This window comes from Leuciscus leuciscus, assembly GCF_965113295.1.
Source record: "Leuciscus leuciscus genome assembly, chromosome: 14".
Lineage (NCBI taxonomy): Eukaryota > Metazoa > Chordata > Actinopteri > Cypriniformes > Leuciscidae > Leuciscus > Leuciscus leuciscus.
The window spans coordinates 39373908-39401753 of NC_138738.1; the positions used below are offsets into that span (position 1 = coordinate 39373908).

Genomic DNA, 27846 nt, shown 5'->3' on the forward strand with positions numbered 1-27846 from the left:
AAATGATTCATTAAACATATTCAAAAGCGGAGTTAACAACTGCTTCTGGAAAGTTTTGTAAAATTCTATAGGCAAGCCGTCAGGCCCAGGAACTTTACCTGAATTTACGCTTTTTAATAATTCTTGTTCAGTTATATCATTATCCAATTCCTTCCTGACCTCTTCAGTGAGTACTTGAAATTGAAGATGGTCAAGAAAAGCATCTCGATCAACCAAGTCGGCAGAAGATTCTGATCTATACAATGATTGATAAAAGTCTTTGAATGCATTATTAATATCTTGTGGATCATTCGTGATCCCACCTGATTGTGTGGTTATGCCATTAATGGCTTTTTCGACTTTTCCCCCGATCATAAAAAGCTTGGTTTAACCACAGTAGACTTCATCTTATCACTTGTAAGCTTGTTGTATTGCGCTCTTAGAACTAGTAATTGTTTTTGTTTGCCATAATCCTCATGCTTATTTATGTCTATTTCTAATGATTTTATTTGTTTCTCTAATTTAACCATTTCTGACTTTTGTTCCTTGTGTCACGAACTGCTCCGAGACACGAAGGTTGAGGATCCAAATGCAGCTTTATTAAGGGGTAATCCAAAGACGAAATCCAATAAACAGGCAAAGGGTCAAAACACAAGTAGACAGTCCAAACAAACAAACAAACAAACAAAACAAAACAGGCAGGGGTCAGAGGCGAGAGAGTAATCCAGGGAACAGGCAAGAAATCCAAAAACCAAGAGACATGAAAACCAGGGAAAATGCTCAGAAGTGCAGTGCAACAACATACAAAACTTCACAATGATTGAATGAATGAACAAGGAATAAATAGGCTGAAACTAACAAGGTGATGAGATACAGGTGAATGAGATACAGGTGAATACAATCAGTGATGAGTCCGGGCAGTGCATTATGGGAAATGTAGTCTGAGTGAACAAGATGGTGTGGAGTGCCCTCTGGCGGCTCTCATGGGCACTCCAGCTTGTGATCGTTACACCTTGCTTCTAGTGCTTGTGAAACTGATCATTTCCCCTGTATGCTTTAAACGCTTCCCATCTAATTGATGCATTAGTTTCATCAGTATTAATTTCGAAATAAATGTCAATCTTCTTTTCAACATATTTAAAAAACTCTGGATTTTGGAGCCACCATACCTGCAGACGCCAATTAGTGGGAGATATTTTTAGCTTGTCAAAAAATATAGATAAGGAAATGGGCGAATGGTCACTTATAACTATACAATCATACCAACAATTTTTGATACCAATTCTTGAGATACTAAAAAATAATCAATACGTGATCTAGATTTATGTATCCCTGAATAACAGGAGTATTCCAATTTACCTGGGTTAAGTTTCCTCCATATCTCTGTCAAATTCAAGTCAGTCATATATTGTATTATGGTTTTCCTAGATTGCGATTTTTGGGGATCTGATTTTGTTGATCGATCTACCAGAGGGTCCAAAGTACAATTAAAGTCCCCACCTATTATGTTTAGGCCATGTAAAGACGATAAAGTTAAAAAGAAATTTTCTAAAAATTTGGGTTTGTCTTCATTCGGTCCATAGATGCTAGCCAGATTTAATGCAATAGAAAGTATATTACCCTGAGCAATAACAAACCTTCATTGAGGGTCTTGAACAATATTAGTAAGTTGAAAAGGAATTGTCTTATGAATAAGAATTAGAACGCCTCGAGCATAATTATTATACGTTGCATGTACAACTTGGCCAGGCCATCTTCGTCGTACATGTTTAATTTCAGAAATTGTAAGATGGACTTCCTGAAGAAAAATTATTTTAGAATGCGAGTTTTTAAGCCTGTTCATAACCTGTTTCAATTTAGTTAACTTATTGAGTCCCCGGACGTTCCAACTTGTAAATCTCAAATCAGACAATTTAGAATTTTCCATAATGCTTTAAGAACATAATAACTGTCCATATTGAGTGTGACATAAAAATTAAAACAGATAAAAAAAAATAAATAAAAAAAAATGACCCAATTAGAACAAGTCCCCTTGATCCTTGAGATCCCATTCCCTTCCCTTACTTAAACAACCTATGTAAGGGCAGTGCCAATCCACACCAATGAGGAGTGGCAAAAACTGTGTAGGTACACTTCTCAGACAGCCCACCCAGTTCGTCCCCGCAACTCCGCATTTTACCATCTCTAGTGCCAAACGACTCAACCATATACCAAAAATTTAATTGCACAGGCCTACTTGATGCTTAACAAAAAGTGTCCACCAGATATGGTAATTAGAGTCCACGTACAAAAACAAAAACAAAAAATATATATATAAAATATATATATATAAAGTGCAAATATTATATTAAAAAATAAAGAAAATAAAAAATATATATTGCCCCTCTTTGTCCTCAAGTCCAGTACGGTTATCTATATTCCGTGGCCGTATTTAAATTACAAATCTAGCTCGATAGGAAGTCCTCAGCTTCTTCAGGTGTGGAGAAAAGAATTATTTTCCCCTCGTGAAGAATCCTCATCTTGCAAGGATGTAATTGAAATCCCCTAAAGGATCCAGCCTCAATGAACTTTTTCTTCACTGCGTTGAATGGACTCCGCGTCTTCATGGTTTCCGCTGAGAAGTCTTGTGCAAAGAAGATCTTGTGGTTCTCGTGGGTGATCACACGCTTTTTGGCTGTTTGAAACACAAACTCACGATCTTGAAATAGTGAAAAACGAATGATTACCGCTCTGCTCTGACCCGGCCTCGGTTTCGCCAAAGTGCGGTGTGCCCTTTCCAAGACGAAGGTTCTAGAGGTATCAAGACCTAGCCAGATCGGTAGCATGTGTTGAATGAACTCCACCATGGGTCGAGTTTTTTCCGCTGACTCTGGTAGTCCCACAAGCCTCAAATTCTTGCGTCTCCCGCGATTCTCCAAATCCTCCGTCTTTGACTCCAAGTAAGCAATGCGTTTTACAGCATCAGTCAGCTGCAATTTCACCCTTTCTATGTCCTCTTCGGCGGTCCCTATCCGGTCCTCAGCCTCCGTTAGCCGCTTATCATTAGCAATGATATCCGCTTTTAGATCAGCAAAACTTCTCTGCACAGCAGCAACAGAGCGTTCATCTCAGTTATACGTTTCTCCACATTGTCAAGCTTATTCCCAAAGTCATCCACAGCACTTATCTTTGTGTTAATCGAAGAAACAGTGGTACGTAGAGCCTGCAGCTCACTTAGCACCGCGGCTAGGTCGGCCTGTTGTGCCTCGGCTATGTTGTTAGCAGCATCAGCGGCTAACACATTCGTGGTGGTCGTTCTGTTTCTTTGTGAGCCGTGTGGTTTTGGTCCAACCCCACAGTCTTCAATAGTCGATTGTTTAGACATCGTGCTGACCCGATTTTAAGCATGAATTAGTCGGTTTTTCAAGATTTTTTGCAAAGTCGCGGGGAGCACTCAAACTAAGCTGCCATCTCGGTCCGCGTCCCCACAGCGCCCCCCAAACTATGTCATTTATTTTGATTTAAAGGGGTGTTTGTCTTTTCTGCTTCCACTAGTGACACTTAACATAATAACAAAAATATAGATTTTGAGAAGAAAATTGGGGGGCGCCAAAATTGTTGCTGCATACCCCTCTGACACTGGGTAGTTGCGCCCCTGGCTATAGCCAATGGTTATCATTATTGTAACGAAATATCACAATTTTAAACACAAAAAGATATTCAGTAACACAAAATTAGATATTCAAAAAGTTATAGTTGTTAATAGACTATTAAAGAAATAATACTGTATATACAAATGACAACAAAAATACACAGTCCACTGTCCACAGTCCGCCTAGTCCACTGTTTTCAGCCCCTCATTGGACTTCTTGAGGATGGGCAGTATCTCTGGCATGAAGTATGGTCTGTCCACTGTGCCATCATTGCGTTCAAGATCCTCCACTGTTGGAACAATTTAGGTTGAAAACAATAGCATGATCTTAACATGAAACATTTGCCAAATAGTATAAACGCTAACAACAGAAGCATCACCTTGAGAGCAAAGAAAGGCTTGAGATCTCAACAAAGAGAGTTCAGTTTATTATGGAGATCACATTAACAACATGCAAAGATTGAGAAAAGTGAAGCACAGAGTTAGAAAAAGAGGCAATAGAGCGGCAAACAGCGACAAATATCAGGCATTGAAAAGGTTATAATCTGTCGATACAATAACCAGAGCAGACTAAAATATAGGGCAATACACTTCTTTTTTTTCTTTGATTGTTTTTTTTTAAGTTCACTTACTTCCGGTGCTTTTTTCATGTTCTGTTACACTGCACCATGAAATGACCACATTAGGCATATCATTTTCACATTTTTCAGATACATTTCCACAAATTCTTACAAAATGACATTTTGGTCCCGGCTGGAATGACTGTAAACAGATGTTTTTTTTTGTTTGTTTTTTGTTGTTGCTGTAAACATAGCGATACTGCAAAATCCTTTTGCGTTCTTCAAAATAATTAAGAGATTGATAAGTAACAATAATTAGGCACAAGTCGAGCACCTACATTACACTTTTACATGTCCTTACATTAAAATGTTCTACATAAATCACAAGTGCTATGTAAGCATATCTAATGGGGTTTAGGTCCACGTAAACAATTGTCATCCGTTCAATCAACTCATACTTTGAGTAAAAGACTGTTTCTGTCCTATGTGTCATGCCGTCCATTATGTGTGCCTCTTCAATGCTCTTGATTTAGTGACGTCTCTTCTTCTTGCTCCTGCTTAAAGGAACACGCTGACTTTTTGGGACTTTAGCTTATTCACCGTATCCCCCAGAGTTAGATAAGATACATACCATTCTCATCTAACTCTGTCTGACGTACCCACCGCTAGCCTAGCTTAGCACAAAGACTGGAGGTAAACGGCTCCAGCTAGCACACTGCTCCCAATACGTGACAAAATAACATTTTCCTATTTACATGTTGTGATTTGTATAGTCACAGCGTGTACAAATAACAAGGTCACATGAGACACAGACATCTTCTAACCGTATACATACTGGGAACTATATTCTCAGAAGGCGAAGCACTGCTACTTCTGCTGAGTAAATATGAGCTTCAAACATACAGTGACTGGGTTGAAATAATACAAAGCTTTAGTGTTAATAATGATAAATAACTACAGTGGTGATTTGAAGGAAAGGCTGTTACTGTACCGTATAAGTCTCAGTACTGGCCAACACTAATGTGAATAATATACAGTATATTAACCCTGAGAATATAAATATACCGTTTCCAACAAAGTCCAGCATCTTTATTGTTCCACATTCATAATGGCAGTCAATGAACTTATGAGAATATATATCTGAATGACAGCATCAGTTTCTTCAGTTGTACTGATGTTGTTCACTCGATCTTATAGACTGTATCTGCATTTAAATGCCATTTGGATTAAACATGTTGATGTAATATCTGACATTTGAGACAGACAGCTGTTCTGCTGGAGATATTCATAAATCATAGTTCATATATCGTTTATCTCCTCCATAACATAATTTGAGCAGAGGAGGACTTTTATTTTATTACTCTCAGTATTATCAGTGAAACTGTCATTTCAACTGGATTTGATTTAATTTAATATGAGATTTTGTTTAATTTTTTTTGCACTTGTCTCACACACGTCACGTGTGCCTGAAGAGAGATCGAGAGTCTGAAGCTCAACAGATGCAAAGTGAACAAATGCAAATAAGTTGAAAGTTTCTCCGCAGCAGGTGCAAAATGCCTTCAAACCATGAGAAACTGCACAAATTGAGCTGTTGCAGATCTACACTCTCTCACTCACACACACACACACACACACACACACACACACACACACACACACAGACTGATGTGAGTTGAGAACAGCAGTGCCGTGTGTGTGTGTGTGTGTGAGTGTGTGTGTACATGCATGCGTACGTATACGTGTGTGGTCGTGTGTGTGTGTGTGTGCGTGTGTATGTCTGTTTGACTGTGTTGAGTGAGAGTGTGTGAATGTGTGTGTGTGTGTGTGTGTAAGACTAAAACTATTGGTCAAAAAACATTTTCGTAAACTGAAATAAATGATACATTTTACCATAAATGAGAAACTAAAACTAAACAAAACTAACAACAGTTACTGAAAAACTAACCGAAATGAAATAATAATTATATAATAATAGTAATAAATAAGTATTTCCATCATTTCTAGACCTTATGCAAACACAACTGTACTTTAACACCAAGTAAGATAAGCATCATATATGAAACTAAACAAGACACCACAGATATTAGACAGGATACCACACTGAGCAGAAAACAGGAAAGAAAAACCAAATAGCCTAGCATGTCAAACGTACTCGGTTACTAACGTAACCTCGGTTCTCTCTAGAAGAGGTCTCTCGTACTGCGTAAGTATCTTACGCTAGGGGAAAATCCCTTTTCCGCGAGATATTGAAGCCAAAAAATTATCCTTAATTTTGTATTATTGTAAAACGCGTTGCGGCAGCATACAGACATAGGCAAGACGGCTCGTGTGCTTATTGGCTGTTCTGCGGCAAAAGCAGCAGCCTATCGAGCGAGGCCTAGCGTGACGTCAGACCCAATGAGGGTGCTTCGCGCCCACTGCGTCACGTCCCGCCGAAACGGGCGTGGCTTAGGCCTATAAATACAGCTCGCAGGCAGCTGATATCTGGTTTTTCATCGCCGAAGCTAACCAGAGCGTGTGCATGCACGGCAAGATACGCAGTACTCGTACCCTCTTCTAGAGAGAACCGAGGTTACGTTAGTAACCGAGTACGTTCTCTTACGAGAGGTCTCTCGTACTGCGCAAGTATCTTACGCTAGGGGACCCAATGTAAAATGCTGTGCGTGCTGGGATCTGACACCAAAGACCCAAGGGCGAAAGCCCGGGGTTCATATAGTGCATAATCACCAGGGGAACTCACAGGGAGTCCGGGAAGAGGGAGGGGCGGAGCCGCGCTCTTCCACATATAGCAGCGTCCCTTAGACGCAAAGTACATCATACAGACAGGGCGGAGTACGGCCTGAGCTGATGGGAAATTGTGGGTCTTATTTATTTGCCCATAAGCATTTTGCGGTCGATTAGCGGGCAGTGCTCATCGAGCAGTGCTCAGCAGACACAGTATTCTGAACCGATAGCATCAGAACAGACAGTACTGGTATATTTAGACCGACAACAGCCTGGACTGTAAGGCGGGAACCTCTAGGTTATAAAACCTTATAAATGTAGACGGGGAGGCCCAGCCTGCCGCCATACATATATCTTGCAAGGCAATCCCACTTGACCAGGCCCACGATGAAGCCATGCTTCTCGTTGAGTGCGCTCTGACACCCAACGGGCACTGCATACCCTTGGAAGTGTACGCCAGCGCAATGGCGTCAACTATCCATCTGGATAGGCTCTGTTTCGACACGGCTAGTCCCTTGGAACGTCCGCTGAACGAAACGAAGAGCTGCTCCGTCTGTCTGAAGACAGATGAGCGAGACACATAAGCTCTTAATGCCCTGACTGGACAAAGGAAACTCGCGTCTCCTTCCTCGTCAGAGACCCGTAGGGCTGACAGGGAAATGACCTGCGCCCTAAATGGTGTGTTGAGGGATTTTGGAACATAACCGTGCTTAGGTTTGAGTATAACTCTTGAGTCATTAGGCCCAAACTCCATGCACGTCGCGCTGACTGAGAGCGCGTGTAAGTCCCCTATGCGCTTCACCGAAGCGAGAGCCAGAAGAAACACTGTCGTCTGTAAAGGCTCGAATGGGTCACCTTTCATGGCCTCCAGTACCACAGAAAGGTCCCATACAGGGACTGAGGGAGGTCTGGGAGGATTCAGTCTCTTAGCTCCTCTAAGGAAGCGGATGACTAAATCGTTCCTTCCTATTGACTGACCAAGCGTTGTTTTGAGAACGCTGCTATGGCCGCCACATAAACTTTGAGCGTGGAAGGGGACCTGCCCTTGTCCAACAGCTCTTGTAGGAAAGAGAGAACCTCCGTCACCCCACAGTCTGGGGGCGACACGCCACGAGCTGTGCACCAGCTGGAGAACACTGACCATTTCGAGGAATAGAGACGTCGCGTAGACGGAGCTCTAGCCTGCGTGATCGTGTTTAACACTCCGCTTGGGAGGTCAGCGTGTACCCGTTGATGGCCCAAACCTGAAGGGACCACAGCTCTGGGCGCGGATGCCAAATCGAGCCCTTGGCCTGAGAGAGGAGGTCCCTCCTCACTGGCACTGGCCATGGGGCAGTGCTCGCTAGCTGCATCAGAACTGGGAACCAGGGTTGGTTTTTCCAGAATGGCGCTACGAGTAGCACTGAGCATCCTTCTTCCCTGATCCGCTCTATCACCTGAGGCAGGAGAGAGACGGGAGGAAAGACATAGAGCGGGTGGCGGGGCCATACATGAGTCAGCGCGTCCCTGCTCTTGGAGAAAAATTCCAGACAGCGAGCGTTTTCTTGAGACGCGAACAGGTCTACTTCCGCTCTGCCGAATTTCTTCCACAGCAGCTGGACTGTCTGTGGGTGTAGAGACCACTCGCCTGTCGGAACATTGTTCCTGGACAGTCTGTCCGGTCCTACGTTTAGGAGCCCTGGCACATGCGCTGCTCTCAGCGAGAGGCCGCCCTGGCGATTTATGTAGGACACCACTGACATTTCGAGGCAGTTTATGTGCAGAAGCTTCTCCCGTTCTGACCATTGGCCGAAGAACGGTCTTCCCTCGAGCAGCGCTCCCCATCCCGAGGTGGATGCGTCCGTAGACACCACCTTCACACTCGAGGAAGTCCCCAGGCTTACACCTGATTGGTACCAGTCGTTTGCTTTCCAAGGTTTCAGAGCTGCGATGCATTTCTGATTGACCTTGAGACGAAGCAGACCGGAAGCCCACGCTCGGCGCGGCACTCGCGCTTTCAGCCAGAACTGTAGCGGGTGCATGCGAAGCAAGCCCAGCTGAAGAACTGATGATGCTGAGGCCATGAGACCCAGCATCCTCTGAAATTTCTTGAGCGGGACAGATGCGCCGCAGTGGAAAGAGCTTGCTGCGCGCTGAAAGTCTAGCACGCGCTGTGGTGACAGTCGCGCTATCATAGACAGCGAGTTCAGTTCTGTGCCCAGAAAAGATATTATCTGTCTGGGGGACAGAGAACTCTTCGCCCAATTGACTCTGAGACCCAGATTCTCGAGGTGATCGAGTAAAATGGTCCTGTGCTCTATGAGCATCGAGTGAGATTGAGCTAGAATCAGCCAATCGTCCAAGTAGTTCAATACTCGCATGCCCTGTAGCCTGAGGGGTGCGAGCGCTGCGTCCATGCACATCGTAAATGTACGGGGTGCTAGGGACAAGCCGAACGGTAGGACTGTGTACTGATATGCCTGGCCCTCGAAGGCAAATCTCAAATATCGCCTGTGACGTGACGCTATCTGTATTTGAAAATACGCGTCTTTCAGATCTATTGACACAAACCAATCTCCTCGGCGAATCTGCACGAGGATTTTTCTGGTCGTGAGCATTCTGAACTGTTGCTTTGCAAGCACTCTATTCAGTTGCCTTAGATCTAGTATGGGTCTGAGATCCCCGTCTTTTTTCGGCACCAGGAAGTATCTGCTGTACAGTATATGAAGAGAACAACTGTCCCGTTTCTGAAATTAACAGTATGGAGGAGAAATAACAAATGTCAACACAAATAGTTCAGCAGAAAACCCAAGTGTATTATACAAAACAAACAAAAATAACAATATGTATACAATTAACAATTTCACAGCATTTACAATAGTGTGCGTGCGTGCGTACGTGTGTGTGTGTGTGTGTGTGTGATAAATCCTTAAGTCCAGCGTGCGGCGCGCTAGGTGCAAAGATCAGATCCCACCGGTGGTGTGGAGAATCCGTGAGCAGTTTCTGGACAGTTTCTGACTGTTTAAAGTCTTCCAGGAAAGTAATCCATCAATTCAAGATACAGACGTACTCCTCAAAGACGGGACGGCAACACACACTCAAAACAGCCAGCAAAAACAGGCAATCCCAGATCGATCGGTCCCTTTTTTTATGAATGAGATTCCAAATCTCCCGAACACCGGTAAGCCGGTTACTAGTCTAGGTAAAACACCACCGTCTAGTTCCTGTTTGGGGTCTGTTTGACGTGTGAGGTCAAGAGAAAGCTCTCGCGATGATGCGGTTTGAGGTCAAAGACAAATACAGAAGGGCGTAATACAGCGTTCAGGAGAAAACAATTAAACCAAATGACTAAACATCCAATTTTATTAGTCAATATTATTATATAAAACCTTCCCCTTATTTGGCCACGCTACAGTAGCATCTACTTTAACACACAGCTGGACCGGCAGCTCCACACACTGATCCACTTGAGAAGTGAATCTCTGGGGTTCGTCTGCTCTCTCACAGTGATCACGGCGAGAACAACTGAGGACAGAGAGAGAATAAACTCACATTAACACAACAGTTCCAGCCTTGAGAGGTTCAGAGTATCAACAAACTCTAATATAATCAACACTGAGAAGGTTTGAGCTCCACTGAAGGACTTCAAATCGTCATTAAAGCTGCTTATGGGCAAAACATTCATTTTCTTCACAGGGATTTCAGAAATATTCTTCAATAAAGAGTTTTAAGCCATGAATCAAACCAACCAGCTTCCAGACGAATCTTAAATAAAAATGTAATTTTTAGCATATGAACTTGAGAAACCGTGTACTTCCCAGACAGTAAAATATACAATTTCTGACATCTTAATTATGAAGTATATCACGATTAATCGCATCTAATATGTGTGTTGATCATCTTCCTCATGATCATTGATGCCCCACGAGGTGAGATCTTGCATGGTGCCCCAGACCGAGGGAGATTGACCATCATCTTGAACTTCTTCCATTTTCTAATAATTGCGCCAACAGTTGTTGCCTTCTAACCAAGCTGCTTACCTATTGTCCTGTAGCCCATCCCTGCCTTGTGCAGGTCTACAGTTTTATCCCTGATATCCTTACACAGCTCTCTGGTCTTGGCCATTGTGGAGAGGTTGGAGTCTGTTTGATTGAGTGTGTGGACAGGTGTCTTTTATACAGGTAACGAGTTCAAACAGGTGCAGTTAATACAGGTAATGAGTGGAGAACAGGAGGGCTTCTTAAAGAAAAACTAACAGGTCTGTGAGAGCCAGAATTCTTACTGGTTGGTAGGTGATCAAATACTTATGTCATGCAATAAAATGCAAATTAATTATTTAAAAATCATACAATGTGATTTTCTGGACCTCTATATGCTTTGTATGTAGGAAAACCTGCAAAATCGGCAGTGTATCAAATGCTTGTTCACCCCCCTGTACACACACACACACACACACACACACACGTACGTGTCTAAGGCACTATATAAATTAGACATTATTATTATTATTTTATATATTTATTTATATATATTTAGTTGGGTAGTGCCAACTAAATCTCTCTTCAATGGGAATTCGAAAACAAAACAAAATATATTAAATTTGCTGAAATCACATCAACTTTTACAGATGCAAATATCATCACTGTGACCTTCAGTGGTCGGCCATAAAGTTAGTTATAGTTAGAAAAACAATAGTGTCACTATGGAGAAAATAAATGTGATATTTTACATCTGGAAGCTGACTTCTGCACTCCTTTGGCATTTAATGTGGATGTTACATAGGAAAACTATTTAAACTGCTTCTTTGTGGCTAAAATGGTGGTAAAAGGACTGTTTGCTGCTAATGTTTGCCAGAAGGTTTGGCAGAGCATCATATTTTTACACAGACAGACTGAGGCTCATGTGTGTGTTCATACGCAGCGCTGAAATCATCTGCGCTGGAGCGAGACCCGAGCGCTCAGACATGAACACACACACACTTCATGAATCCCTGAAGGGCAAATTCAGACATCTGAAGATAAAGCTGACATCTGAATCTTCAGGGATAATCACTGAATGTGACGGTTATTGTGGAAGAGAGAATGACGGGAGTATGTTTTGGCTTTTACTTATTTTTTAACCACAGTTTGAGTTCATGGCTGAAATCCAGCTAATGTTTCTCTCGTGACTGAGATCAGAGGAGCGTCAAGGACCCGTTTATGTGAATCATAATGAATATTTCCACTTCAGCCTGAGGAAGAGTTTGATGAACTGATGTGCAAAGACACGCTAGATGGTGGTATACCACACACACACACACCAAGACAACAGGTTCAGGACGACAAGTTAAATCCTTCAACCCTGTAAAGCCTGGGACATCAAATAATAGTCCGAAAAAAGAAGTAAAATGAAATTCTGATGCTTGTAATGTAAATAACTGAGATATTTATAACAGTACAGCAGATACTGACATAAAATGCATATAAATATCAGTTGTCACTCTTTATCTGCCAATAATATGTCTTAGTAAGATGATATTTAAAATGCTTAGTTTTATGATCAAAGCTGTAGTTTTAGAACATATAATGCAATGCAATACAATGATGACAGAGATGAACAAATAAACCTTCCTCAAAAGACCGATGATCATATTTTAAACTCATGATTTTTCTAATAAACGATGTTTGGATAATCAATAATCTTCAGTTGCTTCAGTCCAGTAAGTGTTTATCTTGAAATATTCAAAGTTATTACATTTATCAGTACAGATTTCACAGGAAAAAGACACATGAATCACGAGCTGAAGGAGAATATTTGTACAATTATACTAGAAAACCTTTTACTTATGAATTATAAATCAGGAGAAAGAAGACATGTTGTAGAATGAGCAACAGGATTTTCAGAAAGTTTTGATCATGTTTTTCATGTATTAAATATGATACAGTAGGCTTTCTAGGGTTAAACAGTTCATTAATAGGGTTAAATGTTCAACTTATTTATGTCTGTCAAATGAGATGTAATGTGAAGTCGAGGAAAGGTGTTGATATGAAGGTGTTTGTGTGTTTGCTTACATGTTGTGAAGGACACACCAGCCGCAGTGAGGATCTCTGGAGCTCAGACACTCGAAGCAGCTCGTGTACTGAGAACAGCTCTCCACCGGCACACGCGTCACCTGCACAACACACACACACGTTAATCATATCACACACACAGAGCAAATCAGAGTATAACTGTCTGTGGTCAGACCATGAGTCGCTTCAGGCTAGAGATGAGCGCTGGAGGGTGACAAATGTTTGCTGCTTTCTGCGTGTGTGTGTGTGTGTAAGGCACAGAATCAGCTTCTCACACGCTGCGCCATCTGAAAGTTACGACAGAAATCAGCATTTGATTGACAGGAACCCTGAATCCCTCCTTCCGAAAACAGAATAACATCAGTGTGTGTGTGTGTGTGTGTGTGTGTGTGTGTGTGTGTGGAAGCAAATGAGAAATGGAATGAAAGAAGGTGGAAGTAACACATGATATATGTACTTACTAACACTATGTATAATTACAAGAAATTAACCAAACCATAACCTATAAATAGATCATTAATAATAATTAGTACTTACTTGTGTAATTATACACAAGTATATAATATTTTTAATAAATAACTTATTAATCTAAGGGCAAATATAAACCCAGAGTGCATGATGGGAAGCATATGAATCCACTTTAATCACACTCACACACATATACACACACTCACACTCACACACACACACACACACACACACACACACAAACACACACACACACACACACACACACACACACACACACACACAGGTGTGAGTATCAGTTTACAGGGTGAGAAACAGTGATGGAGGGATGAAGACAAGCAGAGATGAAGAACAGATGGTGAGATAGTGAGGATGGCGAGGTCTGGTCTGTGTGTGTGTGTGTGTGTGTGTGTGTGTGTGTGTGTGCGTTTAGGGTTCAGGGCACATCCGTTTCTCTGTAATATTAGTTCACCATATGCAGCCTGTCAGCGTGTGTGTGTGTGTGTGTGTGTGTGTGTGTGTGTGTGTGTGTGTGTGTGTGTGTGTGTGTGTGTGTGAAAATATACAGTGTAAAATAAAGAAAACGAATATGCATTAAAGACAACATGTTTGACGCAAGCTTAATATTAATTTGTCATTTTAATACATGGTGAAAGTCATCATGTAACACACACACACACACACACACACACACAGGCGAGCAGCTGTGAGCGGAGTTCATCTGATATTCAGCGTGTTAAACTGCAGCCTGCAGCAAAAACACACGCAAATGAATTCAAGATAAATGACACACACACACACACACAGACACACATTACACCGGATGATAGTGTGTCAAAACACACACATTCAATCTCAGAGATAAGGAAAACTCAGCGCCTCAGGCTTCAAACATCAATCAAATATGTGTGACACGATGATGACATTACACACACACACACACACACACACACACACACACACACGTACATATCTCTATATCAACCTCTATATATCAGATACAACAGAAACTCAAAGCTATCAGCTGATGTGGGAGATGGTTGTGTTTTTACAAATGTTGACAGTGATAAGATAGGACGACATTCACACAGGACATGCTTTTACATTACGAACATCTCAAATATAATATATAAAATATTTTGCAACAAACATGAATAATTACATAAAGGAATGAAGGAAGGTATCAGAAATCAGATTGACAGAAAAATAAAGTTAAATGTAAAAAAAGAGCGAAAAAACCCATCAAATTTAAGAAAGTTAAAGGAACAAAAGGACAGAAGAACATCTAATATATTTATATATGTTGTTTAAGAAATGAAAAGCTACACACTCCATCAAGTAGGGTTAGAAGAACTGCAGCCAAACATATAACATGCTAAACATTATAATTACTGCAATAATGATCCAGTCATTGACTCAAGCATTTGCGTATTTAGGCCGTGGAGTGTGTATGTATGTCAGTGTGCAATGACATGAAGATGAAACTATTGGTTGCATGATGAGCATCACGTTTGTAAAAGCTTTGTGCAGAACTGTCTTGTTGAGTTGGAATGAATGGATTATGCAGAACGAACACACAGCCTACTTGTGGGACTATTAAGATCTCATGCATTTTGACATTTTAATGGCAATTAAGCACATTTTGACATCAAATTCTCATTGCAACACGTTTTGAAAGTGATCCGGTCCAGGTGTTTCTTCATTGAAATCATCATTATGAAGTGTGTAAAGGCGCGTGCTCACCTGTTTGTCGGTGAGTGTGTAGATGAACTGGAGGTCGGGGCTGAACAGCATGTCCCGTAACACCGGACTGCCATCGCTCACCGGGACGCTCTCGTACACCAGCGCCGGTTGGGAAGGGCTCACAGAATTAATCAGAATCTGACAAAACAAGAGCATCAACATCTCATTAATATCGCAATCCTCTAAAATAATTGAACACTAAATAACACTACAGTACTAATAACAGCAAGGTAGTCTGTATTCGGTATGCTACAAACCAGCTTTAAATTTCAGCAATTCTTTTCACATTTTTTGCCTTCTCTGGCCAAATACGTGTGGTGTTGTGTTCTATGATCATAAAACACAACACCACACGCAGACAGAAAAGCGAACTCGAAAATGCACGCTCATGTGACAAGACAGAGTGCACGAGAACGAGCGATAGCTCATCAACAAATCTTTGGTAACTTTGACCAAAGCCGTTTCAGTACTGTGGAATTTACGAAAACCCAACTGAAGGGGTTCAAAAAGGTTATTAATTGCAAGATGGTTACACAAATGAGAAGCATCAACACGGTCAAGTATTTTTGCCATAAACGGAAGATTAGAGATAGGTCGAAAATTATTAAAATCATCCGGCGAAGCGAATATATATACTGTATATATTTTTTTTTTGTGGGGTACAGGAGTTACAAACACCCGCTGTCTGCAATAAGTCATTTATAATAGCCTACTGAGGACAGCAGGGCTCAAAACATCGAAGCAAGATTGAAATAAGCTTGCGGGAATAGGATCAAGCAAGCAAGTGGTAGATTTCATGCTTGATATCTCCCTTTTGAGAGCCTCAGAATCAAGATGTAGGAAATTAGTAAGAGAAGTAAAAACCCAGATGAACAGAGATGAGACAGTGAGAGCAGATGCAACAGAGATTTGTTAGCAAACATGATCAATTTAAGTGTTAAAGAAATGAAGAAAAGAATTACACAGCTGTTGTGAAGCAGGCAAGATGGTGGCAGCATCAACTTTAAGCAGTCTATTTATAGTTTGAAACAAATGTCTGGGATTTCCTTGATTGTTTTCAATAGTCTGAGAGAAATCAATTAATGCTCTGTAGTCACCCAGAAGATCCTTCCAAGCTAAAAAATAAACATTCAAGACAGTAAGACGCCATTTGCGCTCCATTTTTTGACATGCAGCCTTCCTAGTACGCAGATTGTCATTATACCAAGGAGCAGTGCGGGATGAAGTAACCTTATGTGACCTTAGAGGAGCAAAATAGTCAAGATTGGTAACAAGAGCATTGTTTAACTGTGAAACTTTCTCCTCCAAAGATGTAGAATGCAGGACACTTAAAGTGGATATAACAGAATTGGAAAAAACTGTTTGATCGATAGACTTCCACTTCCGGAATGTAGGCACACTTGAATGATGCAGCTCCAGATTAAAGAAAACAGCTGAATGATCCGACAGTCATATGTCAACAGTTGATAACAGTGATACAAATGTAATCACAAGATCCAGGGTATGGCCTTGAGTCGGGCCAGTTACCAACTGTGAGAAGTTAAGACAGTCAAGGAGCGATACAAATTCCTTAGCCGCCACAGAGTCACTTCGGTCCACATGTATGTTAAAGTCCCCCACAAGAAGAATTCTGTGGAACTTCAAGCTCAACATTGACAGAAAATCAGCAAATTTTTATGTAAAAGCTGCATGTGACTTAATCTTAGGTGGTTTGTAGACTGTAGCAATGATGGTAGATGTAGGAGCAGAAATACTCAAAACCAGGCATTCAAATGACGAGAACTGGGAAACAGACACAGGGGCCAGGGCTTATCTTGAATTGTAGATTATAAACCACAATAATGTAATAATAATATATAATAATAATTCCCTGAGGAGGGAACGTAGACTTTACGTCAGTGACTGACGAAATGGGGGTTTCACTCAGAAGCCTGTCACCTTCGAGTTCACCACCTTCGCCACAGCAGCTGTCTTCCAGTGCCCTGCGCAAGTCTGAGCTACCTGTTTTGAGACTAGCACGGACTAAGGGTAAGGCTTAATGCAAGAATACCAAGGTACACTGGGTAGCATATCCCAGGTGGAATATGTACTGTGACACAGTGCCTACCCGCAGGGAGGACTTAGAATACACATATGACCCGAGTACGGGACGCATAAGGAAGAACTCAGAGGTATCCTGCCCGCAGGGTGGAATGTTTCAACCTCGAGATGGCAAGAGGTCTTGCTGAAGGAAAGACTCGTGCTCGGTGGAGACTTACCGTGGAAATACACATGCGGGGGTTTCCCAAGCAGGGAACCATGCACATGGACGCACCTAGCCAATCACGAGGGCTGACCAACCAAGCATGCACTCTGGTGACGGCATCGACAGTGCAGGAGGAACTCAGGGTCAGAGGAGAACTCATCTGAGTGAAATAGTGCACGTATCCAGTCCGTGGAGTGGAATGGCGCAGCAAGCGATGACACCGAGCAGGTCCTACTAACTGGCTAGTGGAAGCGAGTACATGAGAGGACACTGGCTCTACCCCGAGATTATAGAATCTCGCTAAAGTGTTGGGTGTCGCCCAGCCTGCAGCTCTACAGATTTCTGTTAGCAAGGTGCCATGCGCTAAAGCCCAGGAGGAAGCCACACTCCAGGTGCAGTGTGCCTTCACCCCCTAGGGGGCATGATCGACCCTGTGTCTGGTAAGCCAAGACAATGGCGTCCACTATCCAGTGAGACAACCTTTGCTTGGAGAGACCCTTTCCCTTTAGCTTCCCACCAAAACAGACAAATAGCTGGTCTGAGGTCCTGAAACACTGCGTTCTGTCTACGCAAGCAAGGAGGGTGTGTACTGGACAGAGCAGTGCCAAGGCTGGGTCTGCCTCCTCCGAAGGAATCACTTGCAGGTTCACCACCTGATACCTGAAAGGAGTAGTGGGAGCCTTGGGCATGTATCCAGGACGAGGTGTCAGGATCACGCAGCCGGCCCGAATTCTAGGCACGCTTCGTCAACCGAAAATGCCTGCAGGTCCCCTACCCTCCTGATGGAGGCCAAAACGAACAGGAGCGCTGTCTTCATAGACAGGAACTTAAGCTTGACTGATTGCAATGGCTCAAAGGGAGCTCTCTGCAGGGCAGATAAAACCACTGCGAGGTCCCAAGAGGGTATAAGAGGAGAGCGAGGAGGATTTAGTCTCCTTGCCCCCCTAAGGAACCTTTCGACCAGGTCACGCTGTCCCACCGTTTTCGACTCCACAAGGTCGTGGTGCGCAGACATCAAGAGCTCGTGTGTTAGCAGCTCCGATTACCTCACGCAGACACACACTAAAATGACAGAAACTGTTCTGCCTTTTATGTTTAAATGGAGTCAGACAAAGATGGAGAGGCTCAAGAAGAAGTGACAACATGTAGAATGCAACATGACGTCTCTGAATGGTTAGTTGGTGAATTTATGTTGCTGATGTGGAGTTAACTATCTTCAATTAGCATATTCTGTCATGATAATCTATAAATCACTCGTCTAGGAACTGTTGTGAGATGCACACAGAGTGACTTTCTATTGCATGTGAAAAGACGAATGCTACAGTTTGAGCTGACTCACAAATGTGCTCCACTACAGAAACTCTTCCTCTTCACGGACTGCGTGTTCCTGGGAGCGGGGTTTATGTAAATTTTAGGGTTGGTGATGTCACTAACCCTAGAGGAATGTCGTGTAGTCTCTACCAGCCGTTTGTTGTAGTCCTTAGAAAACTATTTCTTTAAAAGTAAATATCTCCCTTTGCTTTGAACTTTGAGCGTTGTAACTTTGCAGATGTTGTTTATGCTCAAAAAGCAACATTACACACTAACTAAAGTTAGAAAAGTTAAATCATACTCAACCACCCCTTTAAATAGCGTTAAAAAAAAAGAATAACGAAACGCAATATGTGGTGGCTGGTGTTGATTCTGTGGCGCACCGCCACTATTAGTGTATGTGTGGGAAACACTGCCAGTCGGAAACTGTATGTCTATGGTCGGAAATTTCAACTCTGAAAGATATAACCTTATTTGCTCTATGAAAGACATTGACAAAGACAAAAACTAAGGACATTCACTCTACAATTTTATTTTATTTTAGTTAGTTTTGCCAAACACACATTACCGTTTTTGTTAGTTATCGTTTTTTTGTAATGCCTCGTTTTTATTTTTATTTCAGTTAATGACAATGTTTTTTCCCACCTAGTTTCCGTTTTTTCGTTCGTTTTCGTTAACGCTTATAAGCTTGGCGCTCACACACTTCACTATGACTGTTTTTTGAAAACTGATCAGTTGATGGCAAAATGGAAGACGACGGTTCCTCATAACTTTGAAATTATGTGTAACCAGTGGTAAAATGAAACAACACAGGATACAAAAATTACTTTTGGGGCTTTATTCTGGCTGCTGCCTCTATGAAGGACAGCGGTCGAAAGGAGCAAATATTTATAAACAAAAATAATACAATTTAAATGATAAAGTCTTTGATTTCTTGGTGTACTAATTTGGTATGAAAGACAAATTCATTTTGGTTAACAAATTTAAGTCAAATCAAATTAAATACAATGCAAAGAATGAAATGCATTCGGCTAACAAAGTACTTGTATAACAGTTAGCACAATTTTGGAAATGAATTACGGTAGAGGCCAGTCTTTGCACGTGTCTCACGCGTGATCAACCCAGATCCAGCGCGCACAAACTCTCAGGCGTCCTTGAAAGACTATCTCATCAAACCTTAACTAGGTGTGCATTTGATCAAAACCGGGAGCTCTAACGTGCAATCTCTGCTCTCTCTTCACTCAAACTAGCGCAATGCACACTGCACGAGGCAATGCCGTAAAGTGAGCGTCGCAACACAAACTCTTAAAGAGACCACGACCAATTTATGTCAAATGTCATTCTGTAATGATTATTCCACTTGGCTACATTCTCCCCTGCTAAATGTCATTGTCCTCGATGACTAATACATATTCTTTACTTCTTTGACAGCTTCTCTAAAGAACACACTGCCTAAACTGGTTAACACCTGAGAAAAGACTTCGGGGCTAAGTGACACTGCATTACATCCTGATCTCGGCTCATTAAAGGGGTTCGAGTGCAGACCAGCATTGGCCCTTTTTGTTCTCCTAGGCGTTGGTACAGGCCTTCTCAGTACTGGTTCTTCCACTTCCAGAGCACGGCTAGTGTCAGGGGAAATCTGCTCACCCACAGAATCTTTCTGTTCAGTGCTAGCTGAAACCAAGTTGGATTGATCTACCAATGCTTCATCTTCCGTGGAATTTTCAGTCTGTGTTGTCTCTTGCAAACTGGGGTAAGTAACTTCCTCTAACACAACAAAATCAGGATCAGAATGCACTTCAACCAGTTCAGAAACTTTTTTAGGCTGTGGTGTTGAAGGAGGATGGTTCTCCATCACTTCTGGCTCAGGAGTATAAATGACACAGGGTCGCAAGTCAGCTCTATGCACTCTCTTTATAGGCCCACCCTCAAGAGGCTCAACGGTGTGTGTGGTACCTTGCACATCTATGACCTTGTATACGGTAGGACTCCATGAATCCTGTATCTTATTCCTACCCAAAGGTCTGTGACGCAGATACACCTGTTGACCAACATTGATCACAGGACAATACACCTTGTCATTCAGAGGGGCTAACCTCTCAGCGGCCTTGTGTTCAGCATATTCTCTTGCCTTTTTGTGTGCTTCCTTCAATCTTTCCTGATGAACCCCTAACCAGTCTTGTTTTCTGTCCACAGGTTGTTCGTGACCTAGCAGGGTATCGACTGGAAGATGTGGATGGACTCCGAAAAGTAAGTAGTATGGTGAGTATCCAGTGGTCGCATGTGGCGTGACATTGTATGCATAAACCAACTCAGCAAGGTGTTCTGGCCAGCGCCTTTTCTTTTCAGGGGGAAGCGTGCGTAGCAAATCATGGAGCGTTCGATTAAAACGCTCGCACTGAGCATTACCCTGAGGCCGGTAAGGTGTAGTGCGGGTTTTCTTCACACCATACATTTTACAAAGCTCAGCAATCACTTCGCTCTCAAAATTTCTTCCCTGATCAGAATGCAATCTTTCAGGTACACCATACTTCATGAACCATTCCCTCAACAAGAGTTTAGCGGTAGTCTCAGCTTTCTGATCTCTAGTTGGGAATGCTTGTGTGAATTTTGTGAAGACGTCGGTCACGATTAACACACTTTCCCGACCATCAGAGGAGGGTTCAAGCACAGTAAAATCCACTGCCACTACTTCAAGGGGTCTGGAAGCTAGAAAGGGCTTCATTGGAGCATGTATCCTGGGCTGTGGCATTTTTGTTAAGATGCATCTCTGACACTTTTTGATCCATTGCTCCACATCATTGTACATTCCCACCCAGAAGCATCGTGGTCTCAACAGACTAATGGTGCGCTCAATCCCCTGATGTCCCATGTTTTCATGCACACTTTCGAGGACAGGTTCTTTTAAACACGCAGGTAGGAGCAACTGTTTAATTTCACCTTGATGTTGATCCTTCACAATGCGATAAAGCAAACCATCTTGTTCCTGGATACTTTTCCACTGCTTTATTAGAGATAAGGTAGACTTCGAAAGCCGAGATCTTTCAGAGCGGGAGGGCTTTTTCTTGCATTCCCAGAAGGTTTTGAAAGAACTGATGGTAGGATCGTTCTTCTGGAAATCTACCAGCTCTTCTACTTTATAGCCCGGCATGGTATGCGTACTTCCCTGGTTGTCATTGCCTGTATTTTCTCCACAATCCAAGGCACGAATTTGTCTGACCCTGCAACAGCTCTCACCAGCAATCACTAAGTGAGGCTCCAGGACTGTCCCTTTATTGACTACATTACAAATAGCAACACAGTTGTCATACTCGTCGGGAATGGTAAGCTCCCCTGCTGAAGGGGTGTCTAGACAGAGCATCAGCAGCTGCATTGTGTCGGCCAGGGCGATATTTCACCTCAAAGTCAAAAACAGCTAGTTGGGCGACCCACCTTTGTTCAATTGCACCGAGCTTGGCTGTTTTAAGATGGCACAGAGGGTTGTTATCTGTGATAACTACAAATTTGGAGCCCAGCAGATAACCACGAAACTTTTCCGAGATGGCCCATTTAAGGGCCAACAGCTCCAGTTTCATGCTGCTGTAGTTTCGGTCATTTCTTTCAGCCTTACGAAGTCTCCTACTAGCGAATGCAATGACTCTCTTAGACTCGCCCTGCTGCTGGTGTAGTATTGCTCCCAGACCTTCATTACTCGCATCAGTCTCTAAGATGAACGGGAGACTAAAGTCTGCATAACCCAGCACAGGAGCAGAGGTGAGTTTCTCTTTCAGGAGCTCAAATGCTGACTGGCACTCAGATGACCACAAAGCACTAAAATCCTTCCTCGCACTGCCAAACTGGGAAATACACAGATTCACTAAATCATGAAGGGGTCCAGCAATCCTAGAAAAACCCTCTATGAACTTTCTGTAGTAGCTACAGAACCCTAAGAACGAGCGTAATTCCTTCACAGTGTTGGGGACTTTCCATTGCTTTACCGCCTCAATTTTCCCTGGATCGGTAGCAACACCTTTTGCTGAGATTCGATGACCTAAAAAGGTTACTTCTTGCTGCAGGAAGTGGCACTTTTCAGGCTTTACTTTAAGGCCGGTTTCCTTCAACCTCTTAAAGACTATTTCCAATCTCTGCAAGTGCTCTGGAAAAGTGGCAGAGTACACCAGTATATCATCTAAATACACTAGCATGATTTGAAAGATTAGGTCACCCATTGTAGTCTGCATCAGGCGTTGAAACGTTGATGGCCCATTACACACCCCAAAAGGCATACGGGAGTACTCAAAGATCCCAAAGGGAGTTGTAAATGCAGTCTTATGCCTGTCACACTCGTTAACAGCAACCTGATGGTATCCACTCGCCAGGTCAATTGAAGAGAAGAATGTTGCTCCTTGAAGAGCATCAAAACTCTCATCTATCCTAGGTAAAGGGAATGCATCTCGGCGGGTCTTAGCGTTGAGCTGTCTGTAATCGACACATAGCCTGAGGCTGCCATCCGTCTTCCTCACTAGCACAATAGGGGAAGCATAAGCACTGGTGCTTTCTTGAATCACTCCCTTCTTGAGAAGCCTACTGATGTGTTCTCGAACTTCTCTGTACTGTGTGGGTGGGATACGCCTATAAGGCTGTGTCACTGGGACATCATCGGCCACATGGATTTCATGTTTCACCTTATCGGTAAAACCAAGGTCTTCATCTTCAAGCGCAAACACATCAGAGTACTGCATTAACAAATCACTCAGCGCTGCTTGCTGCTCATTGGTGCCACCAATATGAAGCTTATTGAGGAACTCTTTTGTGCTGTTCTCCAATACCTGACTGCTTTTGGCATTAACCGTGATCTCCTCCATATCAGCTGAAACACGCTGGAATTTCACCTCATACGTCTCATTTAACTTCATACTCTCAACATGCGTTAAAGTCCCGAGCCTGGTTCGGGCCTGTAACCAGATGTCTTCTGAGGAAAGATTCACCACTTGCACAGGAAACAACGATGTCTCTGACGACACCAGAGAAGGAACAACAATGAGTCCACCCCGTAATGGTGTGTTCATGGGCTCCAACAGGTAATCAAATGAACCATCATGAAGCACATCTTTTGTACCTTTGGCCATCACCGTGGCAACTGAAGAAGCAGGTATGTGGATCATGTCTTTTCCAGCTACCCGTACTGCTATTCTTTTCTCTTGGCTATGGGCACTGTGCAGCTGTTGAAATGCTTCTCTCCAATCTGATTGCAATTTCCCACCAAGTGTGGTATCAAACTCCGCATGGACCAGTTGCCTGCATCTGCTGATAATGTTCATGCCAATTAGTGCTGGTACTAGAGAGGAGTTCTGTGTGTCTCTGACAACCAGGAAGCCACATTCTGGAAGGACAATACCCATGGTTTTGACTTCCAACTCCAGGTAACCAAGATAAGGTATGTCCAAACCATTAGCTGCAGTCAGCTTCAACCAGCCTGCTGTTGAAAGTATATCTTTATCTTCACCAGACAGGTGTTCCCTGAAGAAACTCTCTGAAATAGTGCTGACTTGGCTCCCTGTGTCCAGTAGACAAGCAACGCTCACTCCATTGATACTGAGGTTAGCAACAGGACATTTTCCCACAGCACGCTCGAGTAGTCTGTCACGGCTAGTATCCATGTTAGTTGAGCCAATGGACTGCCCCCGAACTGCCTGGCTCACAGCAAACGAGGGTGGGCATTTCCCGGCGGTACAGAGGTAGTAGCATTCTCTGCGACAGCCTGTCTGTTTTTCCTCACGCACCTCCTAGCGATGTGTCCTACACCATTGCAACGGAAACATATTGGTTGGCCATCTTCTGTAAACCTTGGTTGCACCTTGGGTCTAGTTTGGTTTATAGGTTCTGACTTGCTGCCCTGTGCTGTGAGTTTCTCAACTGCTCTTGTAAGCTCCCCTATAGCCTTTCCTTGTTCTGCTACAATTTTCAAAACGTCTTCCAGATTAACTGGTTTTGTTTCAGGTACATTAATAGCAGCACACTGAGCTTCAGGGGTCTCAGAAACAACATTTCGACTGCTGACCACTTTTGTGACACGAGGCTTTGGATCTTCTAAAAACCACATGAGGGCTTCGTCACGCACATCAATAAGTGTGGACTCTGGTTTGTCCCTTACAAGCTTCCGAAGTTCTCTTCTGAGGCTAGAATCTCTAATGCCTTCAATGAATTGGTCCCGAATAGCTGAACTCACGTTTGCCATTGCATTTGGTGACTGTTTCAGGATGGAGTTCTGAATCTGTGACAACGCATGTGAGTACGCACGGATATCTTCACCTTCCATTTGTTTACGACTATAGAAGGTCTGCAATAGCTGAGATATGCTGCGCTTTTCTCGAAAAGCTGCTCTCAGATAGTCAAAAAGGTCACATGTTTCGTCTGACTCATTCCCCATTCGTAATCTGACCTCTTCTAAAGCTGCACCTCTTAGGAGTGACAGGACGAAGTCTAACTGATCCTCTGTGGTCTGGTTTCGGACCAGTAGCACCCTCTCTACTTCTTCAATAAACTCGTCAACATTTCTCCCATCTTTGCTTAAATCACCACTAAATGGTTGTATCTGACGTTCTCTAGGTACATAAATATAAGACCTGGATGGCTCTTTGCTCAGATTAGCAATGGCTGCTCTAGTCTCTTCATGTTTACGGCTAAGTTCTTTAATTTGTCCCTGAATGTCATGCATACTACTTCCTGCACCCTGTGCATCATCATGCTCATGTGTAACTGAAGCATCATCATCTGACTGTGACATTTTTCAAATGTACAAATTAACTCAGCTGTAGAGGACAAAAACAGTTGACAGAGCAAAACCAGTCTCTTAATCAGTTCGTCACTCTTTTGGAAGCAAAAGGATATGTTTTCAATTCTTTGGATACTTCTGTATCTCTCTTAGACTGTCTCTGAATAGGTGTCTCCGCACACAGCACTCTGTGGATTCCGGTGGAAATAAAGCACTCTTCCTCTCTCCTCCAGCAGTATCGTCACCACCAAGTCACCTCCAACCGACTTCTGTTCACTGGACTACTGCCTGGACCCCAGAAGACAGCCTCCACTCCACGTTCCACAGAAACCTATCTTCACCTCTACCGTATTTCAAACCGAAAAAAAATTACATATAAGCTCCCAACAGCCAGATACCCCACTCCTGGTACCAAATTATGTAACCAGTGGTAAAATGAAACAACACAGGATACAAAAATTACTTTTGGGGCTTTATTCTGGCTGCTGCCTCTATGAAGGACAGCGGTCGAAAGGAGCAAATATTTATAAACAAAAATAATACAATTTAAATGATAAAGTCTTTGATTTCTTGGTGTACTAATTTGGTATGAAAGACAATTGGTTAACAAATTTAAGTCAAATCAAATTAAATACAATGCAAAGAAAATGCATTCGGCTAACAAAGTACTTGTATAACAGTTAGCACAATTTCGGAAATGAATTACGGTAGAGGCCAGTCTTTGCACGTGTCTCACGCGTGATCAACCCAGATCCAGCGCGCACAAACTCTCAGGCGTCCTTGAAAGACTATCTCATCAAACCTTAACTAGGTGTGCATTTGATCAAAACCGGGAGCTCTAACGTGCAATCTCTGCTCTCTCTTCACTCAAACTAGCGCAATGCACACTGCACGAGGCAATGCCGTAAAGTGAGCGTCGCAACACAAACTCTTAAAGGGACCACGACCAATTTATGTCAAATGTCATTCTGTAATGATTATTCCACTTGGCTACATATGTTTAAATTTTCTGAAAAGATTAAAAACTTGTTTCATTTTAAATGTTTGCTTTGTTTGCATAAAAGCATATTGAGCTTTGTAAACTTTTAATTTCTGGTGAAAGCTTAAAATGGAAATTGTCTGTGCTTTTAGAGGTAAAGTTTCAGTATGAAGTATGGTCGGTCAAATAATTTTTTTTAGGATATTTCCGCCAAGTAAGGTTAGAAAATGACGTTAGTTAGCAACATGCAAAAACGTATTGTTAACTGAAGTCCTTTCAAAAATATGTTTTAGCATCATCTTGTCAAATTATCGCAATGTTGCTCATGTACTTCTGTCGTTTTTTGTTGTTTTTGTTTTACTTTTACGTGGCATTGTAACGCTGTCCTTCTCTTACATCCTCTTTTAGCGGTGGCCGATATGGCAAAAAAATATCATATCACGATTTTTTCAGGAAAATCACGATTCATGATTTTATCACAATTCTTTTCATGTTGTTTTACTATTTTGCAAGTGACTGAGCAGTACAGCCACACTTATGTCCCTATTTAAAAACCAAGCCTTGCAAGGTAACAAAATATAACAGAAAAATAGAAAAATGTCCAAGTTGGCTATAGTGGGCGAAAATAAAAATCTAAGAATAAAATAAGAACAAAGTCGCACATTACAAATACAAAACATACTATCCAAATGAAATAAACAGTGCTTTATTTTTTCAGCCATAGTAGGTGTAGGCCTATAACAGCACCATTAAAATACGAAATTGAATAAACCCATGTAAAAAATCAAATGCTACAGACTTCACTGTAAAAATTATACATTGATTCTTATTTAAGCTACTGAAGTTTTTCAGCTAAGATCAGTGAGTGATTTTCTCTTTTGATGTTTTAATTAAGGACCAGCAGCAGCATATGTGTATTATTTTGTCTACTTTCACTTTAGACAGAACCGACTGTGTTTATGTATTTTTTGTGTGTGTATTTGACAGTTTAAGCCCAACAAGACGCAAAAGATAACTTAGCTCAGTACTCACGCGCTGCAAGCTTCTAGAGTGCGTGCGCTTCGTGTGAAATGTTATGCAACATTATGTTATATATTTACACATGCAAATTATACACGTTCATGACTGCGAATAACTGCAGTGTCACGTGAGTGTAACTCTACCGCTGCGTTAACATGTGAAGTGAATTAATTTCGTGTTGTGCAGTATGTTGGGACGGAGGCGCCAGAACTGCATAGAATAGGCTACACTGTAGCACAATAGTACAATATTTCTTCAAAAGCAGTAGGCCTACATATGTTGAAACGAAACGCAAAGTGGACCGGGACCTCATCGCTTTCACATATCACAAAGAAATCGAACCACAAACGGACCCACAAACCAACCGTACAGTTCGCTTTTTGGCCCCTTTAGGGGAGTCTGA

The 27846-nt window shown here is 42.3% G+C and overlaps 1 protein-coding gene across 2 annotated transcripts in view; it reads right to left on the minus strand.

Moving 5' to 3' along the window:
• Positions 1 to 9668: 9668 nt before the first annotated feature.
• Positions 9669 to 27846, minus strand: part of LOC309473977 (plexin-A1-like) — a 141247-nt gene continuing 123069 nt past the window's right edge. For both annotated transcript variants that reach the window (XM_082136275.1, XM_082136274.1), the window contains exons 2-4: positions 15135 to 15272; positions 12924 to 13024; positions 9669 to 10398 (exon numbers count right to left, since the gene is read on the minus strand). In XM_082136275.1, the coding sequence (XP_081992401.1) occupies positions 10239 to 10398; positions 12924 to 13024; positions 15135 to 15185 (312 nt within the window). In that variant the 5' untranslated portion in view covers positions 15186 to 15272 and the 3' untranslated portion in view covers positions 9669 to 10238. The remainder of the gene's footprint in view (positions 10399 to 12923; positions 13025 to 15134; positions 15273 to 27846) is intronic.